This window comes from Carassius auratus, chromosome 3, assembly GCF_003368295.1.
Source record: "Carassius auratus strain Wakin chromosome 3, ASM336829v1, whole genome shotgun sequence".
NCBI lineage: Eukaryota > Metazoa > Chordata > Actinopteri > Cypriniformes > Cyprinidae > Carassius > Carassius auratus.
In genome coordinates this window covers 10342537-10357959 of record NC_039245.1, presented here as the reverse complement: position 1 = coordinate 10357959, position 15423 = coordinate 10342537, and the positions used below count along the sequence as shown (strand labels likewise).

Below are 15423 nucleotides of genomic sequence, written 5' to 3'. Positions count from 1 at the left end.
CTGTTAGAAATGAAGCAAGCCACTGTCTTTATAAATGGGCCATTGAATCACTGACTCAAATGATTTTCAAAAAGAGATTTATTCAGGAACAAAACACCACAGTGTTGCTCTGAGATGCAAAAAAATAATTCTGCTCCAACTTTGTTTGAAACTATTTTCACTGGTGAAACAAAGTAGCTCACACAGTGTTAACTTCTTGTTTTTTAACTGTTATATAAAATCAATACAACATCTGCAATCGCTCTCACACGCTAATATTCAGGAAAACAGCACTCTTGCTTGTGTGATATTACTTTTCATAACTTAAATTATAGGGGCATTCTATCTGCATTCTAATAGGCTTGCAAAGTTTGTGACATACTCAATGTCCGCTTGTACATTGTTAAAATAATTACAGTATTATTGTAGACTATAAATATCACACACACCTATCGCCTAAGATGTTCTGAGGGTTTTTTAGACGTCTGCTATGTGGTTGCTTGGGTGTACTGAGTGATTTTAGACGTCTGTTATCCGGATGCTAGCATGTTCTAGGTAGTGGCCAAAGAGTTACTATGTGGTTTGGTTAAGGTGTACTGATTGTTTCTTAGTCTCAGGATGTTCTACGGGTTTCCAGCGCATTGTGTACTTGCTTAGTTGTACTTGGTGCATAAATCACTTGGAATGGTTTAATTTAGAGAGTGACGTCTCATTCTCTGTGTGCTTACGAGCACGGCTTTCATCTCTTCTAACTTTCTCTTTACTCTTTCTCTCCATTATTGTGATTGACAGCTGGTATTAAGAGGACTTCTGGAATGTGAGGAAAGACAAGGAGAAAAGAGGGAAAGAGAATAAGAAAGGGGACTGAAACAGTCCACTCTCTAATCAGACCACATGAGCCAAAAGTCACAGGTCTGTATTGATAGCACACAAAACAATGCTAAATATAAAGAAATGCAACTTACCATGTAATCGTGCATTAAAACTACACAAGGTACAAGAGAAAACAACCCAGACTACACTAGATAGTTGTTAATTTGCAATGCAGGTCACAATTTGTTTTGGGTTTTGTTGTTTTTCTTAATCAGCCAAAGCTGGTTTTCTGGTCTTAACTAAAATTACTAAAACTAAAATAAAAGCAAATTAAAACTATTTCAAAAACATTCAAACGTACTTATACTTTTTCATATGAAATTAAACTGAAAATATAAAAATAAACATTAATTCCAAATATTAATAAACACTATAATAGTTTCTGAATAATACTAAAATAACATTGTAAGGACATTTTCGTTTACTGTTTTACACAGAACAAATTTGGAAGCGTATTTGGTCTGAAATGTAAAATCCTGGTCCTGAAGAAAAAAAATTTTTTGAACCACTGATTAAATCAAAGCATGCAAGTCTCTTCAGAGTACTAAAGACATAAACAAACAATGTAACAGCAGCCAACAAAGCTCAATCCCCATGGTGCTCATGTGTTTAATATTAAATAGCTGGCTATGTCTTTTTTTGGCAATAGTGCACTACTGTTAATTAAAAAAGTATTTGCTAAACACAGTGACAAAATAGTCCAACGAAGTGCACAGAAGTCACACTTAAATTTATATAACTGCGAAAAGTGACCAATTCCTGCTGTGCACAATGCACATGATTCTAAGCAACATGCTGACATTTCATCTAATGGTAGCAATGTCAGGTTACCTCAAGCTCACGCTGGGCGTTACAGTTGGCTTCTTGGTGAAAAAGCTTGTACTTAACGTGTGATGTCATTTTTAATTAATTCAGTTGTGACAGTGCATACACTCAGAACCTGGCTGCTCACACCAACCCAGACAGAGAGGAGAGGAGAGGAGAGAACATGATAAACGTGGCCCAGTGGCATGCTGATGGCAGTGACTGGACTCAGTGGGTAGTAGTACTGTACAGCATCACTCAATTATGGGTTGCCTTTGTAATGACCCTGGACAAAATTACAATGTCAGCTGTACTGACAGTCCTGCCAATAACTTTTTTAATTTCCTTTCATTTGGCACACATATGATATACATTCTCTCTCTGCACAGGCAGTACTGACAATCTAGATCAGGGCTTGAAAACAAAAAAAGAAATTCAATCGGTTCACTCCGAGCAGAATCGATATGTTAACGTTTCGGTTCCTGCGTTCCTCTGATATAATTACTGTTCCGAAACCGGTTTGGGTGGAAGAAATACTGGTTAATGATGTTATTTTTTTAGAAACAATATTCTTTGCCTATAATTTGGTTAACAACAACAACAATAATAATAATAATAATAATAATAATAATAAAGTATAGCGTTTTCTTCACTAAAAAAGAAAAGGAAAAATAGAGATCTAACACTTAGTCACAGCCGCTAAAGGCATCATCTTCTCTAGATTTTGGTTAATAATCAGTTAAGAAGCATCGGTTAACAAAAAACAGAATAATAGGTACTGTGTAATAAGTAACGCTGTATATGCGTCCAAAAGTCGGACTCCAAATTTCATTCTAAGAATTATTTTGAGGTTAATATAGCAAATGAAAACTGTTCAGCTTCCAGTAAATTTGAGAAGCTCCGCTAGGCTATTTTAGTTCCCATCCCTCCACAACAAACCATTTCAATTAACAGTATTTAGAAAAGAACAAGAATTACAAAAATAAGAAGCTATAGCAAAATTAAAGACAAACCAAAACCGTAATTAATTTAGGCTAAAACGAAGCTGAAACTAACGTTGGGTCTCTCATTCGACACAAACCCAAATGTTTCCGTATTCGCGATGTATTTGAATAACAAATGATTATAAAAACAGCCTACATTTTTTGTGTCTGCATTATGTCTATTTCTGAATTTCTATTTTTTTTCTAAAAAACGAATTAATATTTTAACCAGCAAACCTTTTAAATATTTTGATAATTTACTGAAAATAAATAAAATACTTTTTTAACCGTTTAACTGATTATTAATCGGTCAAAGTTAGCTGAAACAGTTTGCTGCATTCATGCGCACTCAGAAACCGGTGACTGTGAACGAATCAGCAGAGCTTGTATGAGCTTTTGTCATTGCGGAATCTTTCTCAGACATTTCCAAATGGCGAAATTGGGTTGCGCATCTATCTGTGCATGATGGTGTCCAGTGCCTCCGGTGAGCAGAGCTTCTCAAAGTTGGGAATAATCAAAGGAGAGCTGCAGTCCTCAGTTGGGCAGGAAAGGCTAAGCATGCTGTCGCTTGAGTGTCAAATGCACATGCACCAACGCAGAGAAAAATTAGGCCCTTTTTGTGCCGAGTCATCAGGCCTAATTTGGTCTTAATCTGGCCCTGAAGGCGGTGCATTGCCATTGAGACTTGCCTATGAGGAGTTCAGAGCTGAGTGGACATTTCACTCATTGGCTTCAGCAGCACATTTTCATAGACAGTAATTCTGGAAGTTGTGATTGTTTTCAGCAAATTTCAAATATTAAATGGAACAATAAAATAATGTTATTAACCGGTTAATGGCCATTTCAAATTTTCGATTCTGTTTGGAACTATACATTTTGATTTCCTTTCTGTTTCTGGTTCTGTTCCAGTCAAAATTTCGTTCATTTCCGGTTTTCGTTCCTTGAACCAGTTCAGAGCCCTTGTCTAGATCATCTTTTTTGTTTTGTTTTTGCCAACACTTTCATATTTTAATATCAAACATGTAGTTCTGTGGAAAAAGATATTTCGAAGAACGTTGACTTTCAATGAGTCATATGATGCTTCATAAAATAACATCTCCTATATGCCCCTCCTTTAAGCTCATCAGTCTGAAAAGAGAAGTGTGCTCTGATTGGCCAGCTATTCAGTGCATTGTGATTACAAAACAATAACAAAAAAAACATTACAAATGAGACATCCAGTGCAGACATAATTACTGTATATAATGACTTATACTGTCTTCTTATGCATTGCATCGCACCGAGTAAACATAAAACCATGTCTGCATTTGTGATCTGAGACTTGACAAACAACAAGTGCTAAGCTACACTGTTCAAAAGTCATGCTTGAATCATCAGTGGCAAATCCTTTGCATAAATAAACGTACTTACAGACTGTGAGTCAGAAGTGCCAGCCTTGTAGTCTTCTCTCTCAGGATCATGATACAGTCGTACATAAAGTGTCCTGCACACATCTGAATATTTGAGATGAACTGTTCTGGAACAGTGTTGTAGATACAACTTAACCACTGATTTCTAGCTGTGTCCTCTTTTGGAAGACCAAACAAAGTATTTTTGCTTTCACAATGAAACCGTGTCTCCACGACATGGCGCCAGCGGCAACAGCGAGAAATGAAAGTAACTCCTTCTTTCTTTGCGAGAACATTTGGTCGGTGTTATGCATCTTCTCATATCGTGATGTAGATGTGGGGGTGTGTTTAAACAAGGCATTTTAGGAGGGCGTGAACGAGTCTTAATTTTTATAAAGAATATCTCTTTGGGTCTGAGACTTTAGTCTTTGCAGCTTTAGGGATCTCATCTATGCACAAACATCCTGAAACACTCCAAAGAGTAAGGAAAACATATTTCAAAATATCTTCTTTTGTGTTCCACAGATGAAAGTTTGTATTACATGTTTGGTACAACATGAGGGTTATTTTCTTTTTTGGACGAACTAACCTTTAAGTCTTGCCGACTAATACACTGATAAATGAAAGATCTTTAAGACAAAGGTATTTATCAAAACCCATTACCAAGCAATTATGGCTACAAAAACATCTATTCGTCCATATATATCTCTTCTTAACCTTCTTTTCTCCTTTAGGCTCACAGTAGCAGGCGCTGGCCTGTGAAATTCAATGTTCAGAGCAGTGCTGCGGTGCTTCTGATGAAGGGAGAGCTGTGGCACTGTCGTCGTGCAACTCATTTCAACGCTGCTGATGATACCCCCAATGGGGTCAGTAAGACTTTCTTTCAAAAATATTAATCTTTTTTCAGCAAAGATGCACATAACCGATAAACAATTGAAAGAAGAGACATTTGTAACAGATTTCTATTTCTTTTAAACTTTCTGTACATCAAATAATCCTGATTTCAGTTTCCACAGAAATATTAATAGCATAATTAATTTGGGCATAGATCAATTGCAACAAATATATTACAGATATTACAATTAAAAACAGTGATTTTAAACTGTCTTTACTATATTTTTTTTATCAAACCATTGAAGCTTTGGTGAGCATAAGAGGCTTCTTATAAAAACATTTCACATATCTTACCAACCCCACTTTTGAATGGATATAATAAATCATAAGAACAAAAGTACCAGCATTGAATCTTTAGTACTTACTGTATCATCCATTGTTTGAAATCTCTTGATCTACACTAGGGTTGGTGTGACCTGAGATACCGATGAATACACCACAGAGACAGATGTGTGTCTGAAGCATTTTTCTGCTCTCTCCACCACTGAAACCAATCTCTCTGACAACCCAGTCTCACAATGACAGCCAAGGACATTCAGTCTCTCAATTACCAGCAGTAAAGTCTCTTCTCTACAGATTCAGCTCAGGCCAACCAAAGAGTCACCTTCATTTACAGTTATATAAAATGACAAGACATGTGTGCAGACACTGATATTAGAGGCAGAAAGCTCTAGTAAAAAGACAACCACAAGGGATACCCACCTCAGCACATGCTTTTCTATTGCTCTCTCTCTCTCTCTCTCTCTCTCTCTCTCTCTTTCTCTCTCTCTCTGTGGTTATCCATCAGTGTAATCAATGTGACAAGCTCATAAGAGCTCTGACTTAACTATCATTCAGCAGCAGTCACTCAGAAGAAACATCTCGGAGTTCAAACTCCAATCACGAGTGATCCGTACCGAAAACAATACACACACACACACACACACACACATATATATATATGAAGCTAATCACAGTTCATGAATGAGGATGGCGGTTTCCTCAACAATAGGAACTTTTTTTGTCTTAGGTGATTTAATATAAATAAATAAATAAATAAGACATAATACATTTTCTTTATATATATATATATGAAGATCACATTAAAAGTTTCTTGGTAACTGTTACCATTTTTTAATCTTAAAATATTTTATTTACTTTAAACTTTGGATAATACACACAATGAAATCAATTCATACATCCTTACATGATTTCAATATGTACTATATACATTTTACACAAAATTTGACTGTACTTTTGTGCCGTCATTTTTACCACAAGCAACATATTTTTCCACAGTTTTATAAAAAGTTTTAAAAAGTGTCAACGAAGAGTATGTTTGTGTGTCAGTGAAGGATATAGTATTCACATAAGTAGCATTAACAGACCACGTAAGCCATTAACTGCTCTCAAGTAGGTCCTGTTCCACAAGAGGTGACATGCTTAGTCAATCTGATCAGCTGTCTGTAACCTTAATCTCGAAAACATGCTGTGGACACACAATGATCCATACAACAAAACGCACACACACTCTTAAGACATGCATTTACACAACATTGACGTGTTAGTATGGCAGGATCCCTTTGTGACAGCAATCTCACAACACAGCTGTGATCAGGAAAAACCTGCAAAGACTGTGCTACCTGACCAGTGAGGACACAGAAATCACCCAATATCAGGCAAACGGCATCTTAATTGCATTCTGGTTCAGTTCAAAACTGGTTCAAAATATGTCCATGACATTAAACGCATATGAAATTCTGTGATAGAAATATACATTTAAAAATATATATATTACTACAAATACATTAGTACAATTCACAGACATTCTATCTTATGTCCTGTTAACCGTCAGAGAAAATTAACATTTGAATACTTTTTGTTTTTGGAAAGAGGGAGAGGGAGAGAAAAAAAGGTGCCCTGCAGAAGATCAATGCATGGAGCTTCAGTCCAGTGTTTATTTGAAGTGTTAATAGAACCGTTTGCAGCAGAGCAGAGAAAGAGCAAAGAGCAATGCAGAAAACGACTTCATTTGCACATCCTCACATCACAGCAGTCCCACATTGAGCTATACACTTCTAGATTTGTTAATGTTTCTCTCTTTATCTCTAGCGGTTTTTTCTCTTTCATGTTTTCATACTGGTGTCTCTATGTAAGTAGTATATAAATGACAATATGCTATAAGCTCATCACTACATTCCTAGTGTGAAGACTGTAGAGGTCTGTTCAATACTGCTGCTGTTGCTGCCTCAGTTTCAGTGTTTAATATCCAGATGATCCAGCTTATAATACCAATGATATTAGATCAGTATGCCATATGTTAAACAATACATCTGCATAATTCCATTTGTGAGCTAAATTCTAATCCTTGCTTTTCACATGCACATATAACACTATCTCGAAAGTGCTGCTGCATTTCTTTTAAAAGCCTTTTCTATGTCTGTTATAGCTAAATTCATGTTTTCTTTCCAAACACTGCCACCTAGCGATGATGAGACGCTGTTGCAATAACCTCTTTCGTTCTAATTCAGTGGGATGAAACGGTTTCAGTCTTGTTTTACTGCTGCACATATATATTTTTTTATATATTACCTTTAATATTTTTGGTGCATTTTCCAAGAAGAAAAAGACTAAAACTACATCTTATTTGAAAATTTCTGCTCAAAAAGCATTTTAACTAGCTTTAGGAGTACACAGACATAAAGATGACCTCACAGCCAGTAGACATGCATTCGGATTTTGATAAAAACAAAGTGTGTGATTAACTGCATCATAATAAACCTAAATATCTTTGTGTACAGCAATCGTCTGTGGATGTCAGGAATCCCCTCCACTCCAGCTGTTTGACTGACAGCTCCATTGAGGCATATACAGCATGTTGACAGCAGCCATTAAAACATCCGGTGTCAGGTTAATGTTTTACAAGGCTTCAACTGTAACTCAAGCAGCAGACTGTGAAACAGTGGCAGTATGGATTGTTGTTTATATGTGAGTGAGAGCTGATATGCTAGGGATGCACTTTGGCTCCACTTACTCTCATTTATCAAGTTCACAAAAGCAAAGCACCGAATCTGGATGGTCGTTCCATGTTATATTGGATAACTATAGATACTCTCCCTGTCACGTGTCCTAATGCATCTAGACACACTGCCAACGAAAACAGCAGGAGCAGGAGTGCATGAGCTCCCAGTAAAGTGAGTCAAAACCTATACAACAAATATACGAACCTGGTTCAAGTCAGCCATAGCCAAATCAGTGCTACAATTCATGCTTCATGTCATGAACAGGGCAAAGGTCAAAAACACTTTCTTCTATATTACTGAAACAATTTCCACTGAAAAAAGCCTTTCTCTGTGCTAACACACAAACCAAAATTTTCAACCACAGTCATCTCCAAGCCAACTTTAGAGTTCTAGTAACTCGGAGATCCTTAATAATATGGTCAATGGCTGTTAATTCAATGGGATGCAATGATAAACAAGAAGCGTTTTCTGCTGAGCAGGACTTTTTAGTGTTGGCCAAAGCAGGTATAATTGCACATGTCATTTGGAAAAGAAAAAAACGACTCAGAAATCTGCCCACCTGATAGTAGTAGCCATTGTCCGTCTGGTAAGGCTGTGCACTGATGCTGGGGGTCCCAAGTGCCGTTTTTAGGATCTCCTCACAGCCTAAATCACAAAAAGAAAAATATTAGTCCTGTCAAGACACATCTCAAAAACATAAACATGAAAGAGATCATGCCCAGCTATTATCAAATTCCATGACTATTCTGCAGCATATTCAGACACTACGGCTGTTGTTCTGTATGTATAAATCAGCTTCTGTCACTTTAAAATCTTTGCTTGACGACATCTTGTGTTTTCTCAAACCAGGCTTGAATTATTGAACTTCACCCACTGTAAAATTTAGAGATTCTTTGCTCTTATGAGAGCCAAAAAATAATTGTCAAGATCCACATTTTGATCAAAACTAAAGTTCAACACTATCAATACCATGTTGCAAATGGGAATCATTCTCTTAAATACATGGCTATATTATTTCTCAAATATACAAACCCATTTGCAGGATTATGACAAGTTAAGTAAAATCTCATGAATAAATAACACACTGAGAGGCACAGTGAAGGGCAGCCCAGGACTCTGATCCATTTATAGTCACATAGCATGAAGTGTAGTGCAGGCTCAGTGCTCGGTGACATCTTAAGTGGGCAACAGCTCGCCCTGGCTCCAGGAATGTCCCAAATGGGAACATATTGTGGGCAATGCATGAATATATAAAGCCATGCACAATATGACTGTTTTAGCAGAGCAAAGACAGACCAATGGTGAAACAGTGGCAACAATCCTGCACAACACACAACAATGCGGTCTCCTTTGGGACCTCGGAAAGGACAAACATAGACTTCGGCTTACTAGACTTGGTGTGCGTGGCAGGGATCAGGAATTGGGGGGTTCATTAGGGAATGAGTGAGTGGGAAGACCACTGGGGCTCATTAAACACAGGACACAGGAGGACAATGTCTTTGGGCCTGGAGCCCATTTGGCCTGCCTAGGTCTCCCTCTTCGGCCGCTTACATAGAGCACTGGCACACAGATGTCCTACCCGGGTCCCCGTGCCAGCTGGTGCCCTGTCTATTCAGCTGGCAGATCTCTGCTTCATAAGTCTGCCAGGCAGCGTATGTATTCCCGGCTGTCAAAAGTAACCCTGTTTACTGCGCTCTTACTGACAGTGAAATAGGGAAGAGCTAGAAAAGGTAGTAAGTGCCTTAAAACAGCTAGAAATAATGTGAAATTCGATTTCTGAACCATGATTACACAGTTACTTTGTCTGTGAATCCCATGGTGATGCTTGATGCTATAATCAGGAATCACATCCCCCCCATCTTTTAACTGAGAAGCACAATCCATGCTAACAAGTTAATTACTATGCTGTCGTTATATGAGAAAATGTTTCAATCTGATAAATGGTTAATTAAAGGCATACCCAGAAATGCTGGTAATTTGTTGTTTGAATGTGGTTCTTTTCAATTAAACAGATCAAGAGTGTTCTGTGGTGAAGCAGGGATCTCTAATCAGATTCTGCTCACTCAGGCTATTCATTATCCCTTACAATTCAAGATTTTCACCGGATACAGAAGTCAATGCAGAATCATTGCTAAAAAGACAGAGCTGTGGGCCATTATCTGCCTTTGGGTTCTTCTGATCAACAAAATAGAGCAATAATACTAGTCTGTAGATAAAATTGCATACATTTCTGGAATGATGTACAACATGCTCTTTTCAATTCAGGAACATTTTGGAGTGTCTGACTAAAGAAACATAGTGTGTAGTAACTAAGCTTTTATTTGCAGAAGCTTTCAGGGATTCCCAAACTTTTTCAACAGCCAAACCAAAACATTTATTTGAGGTATTCCCAAAGATTTTAGGTTAATATTTTAATATTTAAAAACACATTTGCACGTTCATGGTTCTCTGATGTTGGTTAATGATAAAATTATATGCAGTTAAACAAATAAATTATTCGGATTATATTACATTGTTACGTATTTTTAAATGATTTATTTTAATTCATTCCTATCTTTTCCTCATCTCATGAACCACCTGGTGTTCTTTTCCTGAATCCCAGTCTGTGAAACCTGGGGTAAGGTATACACATTTCATTTAAAATAAAATAATTTTTTTGACAAAAGAATATGACAGTATTTTTGTAGTGCATAGCTAAGCTATTTTAAATAGTAAATTTTGTAGTCAAATTTCAGAGACTTTTACTCTGATGTTCTTAGAATCCCTTTGATCCAATGCAAGCAGATTCATAAATGGTATTTATTGGTATGAAGGGAAGGGAACCGTCCTCTTACCTTTGCTTGCAAACACTCCATGACAGAAATCTCTGAAGTTAATTCTGCCATGAGCATTAGGATCCAGGTGCTTGGCAAACTTCTTCACCTAAAAAAAAAAGAAAAGAAAAAAAGATGACATTAGTGAGACTGGTTAACACAAGTCTCCTTGATGAGGAGGATGATCACAAGTTCAGTTCAGTACCTTACTATAAATAAATGAGGGAGGGAATGTGCATGTTATCAGTGGTCAGCTTCACCTCCCACTGATGAAGCACTAGAACAGGTGCCGTCAGTACATGTCACCGCTGTCAGCAACTCTGTGGTAACAATGATGGACAGCTGTCAAAGTGAAAAAGACTGATCCCAACATACTGCTGACATGATGTGGCAAGACTCGCTTACTCAACTCATAGACGATTTGCCTTCAAAACACCTTGGTCAAGCATAGCTGTATCTGTTTTTCTAAAAACAGTGAATTCTGTATTGCTCAGAGGTTGCTTTTTCATGGCTTAGGAGACTTAATGGAGTTCTTTGCCATGTTTAATGAGATCTCTCATTAGTTATTTTTCTTTCCTATGGGAAGGTTGCCCTTAGGGGCTGCCAGACATGTTTATGAGAAAACATTCCATGGTAAGACAGAAATCATCAGAACTGTGATCCCCACTTCACACACAGCTCCTTTCTAAATATATTCTCCCTACAAGAAGAGAAGAAGTGTTCTTGACAAGTTCTCAGTCTTGCAGTCCTTCTGTCATAGCTGCTAGAATGATTCAGCACACTGCTACAGAAATAGAGGCGTTTAGTGCAATAGCAATAGGACAGAGAGCTGAAACACAGCAGCCATGAAAGCGGGTAATGCATCTCTGTGATGGTGCATGCACACATCAGGAAAGAGGAACACATGTGGGCTAAATAAATCACTTGCCCCAAATGTCTCTTCTACCTCAGCTCAGGCAAAGAGAGAAAGAATTCAGAGAAAAATGTGGAAGAATGCTATTTACATGTTCACTAGCAGGTTATTTTTTGTATACTTTTAGTCAGCAGGATGCATTAAAGGAAACAAAAGTGACATGTATAATGTCACTTGTATAATGCTACAAAATGTTTACTTTAAAATAAATAGATTTATATAGCTATTCAAAGAATTCTGAAAAAAAAGTTCTCACAAAAATATTAAGCAGCACAAATGTTTTGATAAAAAATGTTACTTGTGCAGCAAATCAGCATGTTAGGATGATTTCGGAGGGATCATGTGATGCTATAAAGATAACTGTAAATTCAGCTTTATCATCACAGAAATAAATCACATTTTTAAAATATTTACAATTTACATTACATTCGATTTCTAGAAAAGAAAACAATTATTTTAAATTACAATAATATGTGACAATATTACTGTTTTTACTGCATTTTTGATCCAATAAATACAGCCTTGGTGAGCATAAATAACTTTTTTCATTTTAAACGACCCTAAAATTGTGCATATTTGTGTATAAAGTATAGATAAATATACAAATATTACAGAACTTAAAACCTGCCAACATATATTATAAATTATCCAAGAAAAATTGCATATCTTCATTTCAATGAATGTGCAGAAATGGGAGGATTTGGTTGTGTTTTATTTAGTGATTTCACTAAATCAGAGCAAAAAAATTCAATCGAGCGGTTTAGCCCTTCTGAATTCCTCTGAAGAAACACGATCACTTTATATAACGAACAGATTTAATTTAGGTTTTAATTCGCAATTAAAACACTTGTATTAAACAGCTCAAATTTCTGAAGTTTTCAATAAAAAATATCTTCATTTGCATTTGGAAAAAGGGTGAGTAACCAATGATAATGTCCATTTTTGGATGAAATGTCCCTTTAAAGATGTACTTTAATGCAGTTGTGTTCAGTTTGCATAACTAAAAACTGGTTACATTCGCAGAAATTAAAAATTCACACCAGTCCACGTCGTCTTTGTTTCTTTGAAGTCACTGGTCAAGCAAAAGTCTTTCATCAGTCTTCATCCTCACAGTCAGTCATACACACACACACATACACACACAAAGCATTAAGCAAAATTTTCATTTCCAATTTTGCATTCTGCTATGTTTGAGCCTAGAAAGTTTGCAGCTGACCCTCACATCTCATCACTGTGTGTTCGGTCAGGGTCCCTGTTGTTAATGAGCGTGGTATCAAGAGCTCAGTGTTAGCATACGCTTTTCAGGGCCGCTCCAGTGCAGAGAGGATGGAGAGTACAGACACACATGTTCACCACACGTTCTGCACTGAAACATCCTCGCGCTCTTCACGCATACCAATCACAGCAACCTCATACGGCATCAGAAAACCAACTGGAGGAGGAGATGGAGAAGGGGAGGGGAGAGGCGAGAGAGAGAGACAGGAATAAGGAATGAAGGTGAAGACTAGATGGAGGATGAAGAAAAAAGGTGACCCATAAGAGGAAAAGGAAAGGGTATGAGATAATAGTGAAAGTAATATAATGAAAATGGAAGAAGGGATGGATATAAAGTGATGACATTTAGAGATATTGCCCTAAAATCAATATAAATGATGGATTACAGAAAATAAATGGGGGAGGGATTGGTGAGAAGCCCTGCTAAGACTGGAGGAGATGGTCATCACAAACATTCAAGCTGCTATCATGTACTGCTCCTCACAACTGTGGGTCAGAGTCTGTAACTAGCAGCACACAGAGAGACCAGTCATCTGTGACTGTACCTCACACTCACACACTCACGCACTTACATCACTTCCTTCTGTACAAAGCACTCAGCTGTATCACTGCAACTGGTACAGCCTGGCACAAAAACATTTGCTTCTGACTAATGATAAAAGCACTATTTTACAGCCATTTTGTTCATTGCTCTTTTCATAGGATTATTATTATTCTGGCATATTCAATTGTATTCTACTGCGAAAGATAGATCCAGTTACATATACATATACAGTAAAAAAAAAACAATGTTTTTTTTATAACACAAACCACTTTAAAATAATCATGTACATAACATAAAACATTTACAAAATGTTTAAAAATAAATAAATTCAAACAATGTTTTAAACTAACATTTAAAACATTTGAAATGATATACCTTGCACAGTTTCACGTTATAATGCTCATCTACTTTAATTGAGAAGTGATTACATACAGCTATACATTGTGCATTTGTCCAGTGCAGTGGTAATGATTTTGGTTTGTTTTGAATCTGTAAGGTTTAGAAGGACATCTTTTAAGGAGTAAACTATCAATCAGATAAAATCACCTATTTGTGCATACATGTTTAGAAGGCAAAAGAGTCCGACCTAACACACTATAAAAACATACTGTGACAGCTCAGTGAGCTGGCACGGGATTTATTACTCAAATCAAATGAGATAATCCATGTGCTTAATAATCACATTAATAATCCAGACGTGCAGTAAATAAACCTATGGCCAAATAAGCAGTGCACAATATCAAGATTTCCTGAAAAAGCAAACTGAGGCAGGTTGCTTTTTTAGTTTTTCCATTACTGCCGTCCACTGGGACCATAGAGACTCAATTTAAATGTCAAAGAGCCTTGAGGCACCACAATTCATTATGGATTAAATTGAATGTGTAAAGGAAGCCAATTAAACATCTTAATCAGCCGAATTAAAAACCAAGCGTCGACCAAAAATGGCTGCACATGGTTGAGCACCACACAGTTCAGAAAAATGACTATAATTTGTATCAGATACGGTCACTGAGTGCACCAAAATCTCAATCTAAATATGACCCTGGTAAATCCAGATCTCTTTGTCTATGTAACCAACAAATTCTACAATAACCTGCAATACATCCTTATCTTAAACAGCAGACTGCTTTAACTGAAATGAAGGCTCTTTTCATCATGTTTCCATTATGTTGCCACTTTAAACAGTTCTACTGCGTTCATTAATAAGTCTGTTTCAGTGATTAAAGAGTCCACAGGCACAAGCTATGTGTTGTTCAGTGAGCTTCTGAGTTAATGCAATAAACCGCACTTTCAACCAAAAGACACAAACTCATCATCTGGTATTCACTCTTCTCTTCTCTGAAAAATTAATAATCCATTCCTATATTATTTGGCATGCTGAAATGGCTTTCAGCAATGATATGAATTCTCCAAGGCCTTGTTTACACAAGTGCACCATCCCATTTTGCAACAAACATACAATTACATTGTCCATTAAATAGATTGCTGAATTCTTTGAATAATAAACAGAACAAACTTTACTTTCATGTTAAGTACATTTTGCATGTCCTGTCCACTATCATAATAGTCAACTAACCTTATCCGTTTTCTAATTTTAACTGGGCTATTGTGCAATTAATATTGTATATATATATATATATATATATATATATATATATATATATATACATATATATATATATATATATATATATATATATATATATATATATATATATATATATAACATGAACTGTAGAATCTGTAAGTGAAGCCTGATGACATCACAGCTGATGAAGGAGAGTGAGGAGACAGTTGTCTTGGTTACTTGGCAGAAGAGCAATAATTAAACTGCTAAGAGCCTACATAAAACTATAGCATCATTAACGTCCGAGGCAAATTACAGAAAATAATCTACGTGGATAAACCAACCTGTTTGCACAAATTTGAATAAACTTAATCCCAGAGATTTGAGG

General features: G+C 36.5%; 1 protein-coding gene across 1 annotated transcript in view; it reads right to left on the bottom strand.

Annotated features, from left to right (window-relative positions):
- LOC113047277 (rab11 family-interacting protein 4A-like) overlaps positions 1–15423 on the bottom strand; it is a 39367-nt gene that overhangs the window by 23573 nt on the left and 371 nt on the right. The window contains exons 2-3 of the mRNA XM_026208633.1: positions 10758–10845; positions 8483–8568 (exon numbers count right to left, since the gene is read on the bottom strand). Coding sequence (XP_026064418.1) covers positions 8483–8568; positions 10758–10845 — 174 coding nt within the window. The remainder of the gene's footprint in view (positions 1–8482; positions 8569–10757; positions 10846–15423) is intronic.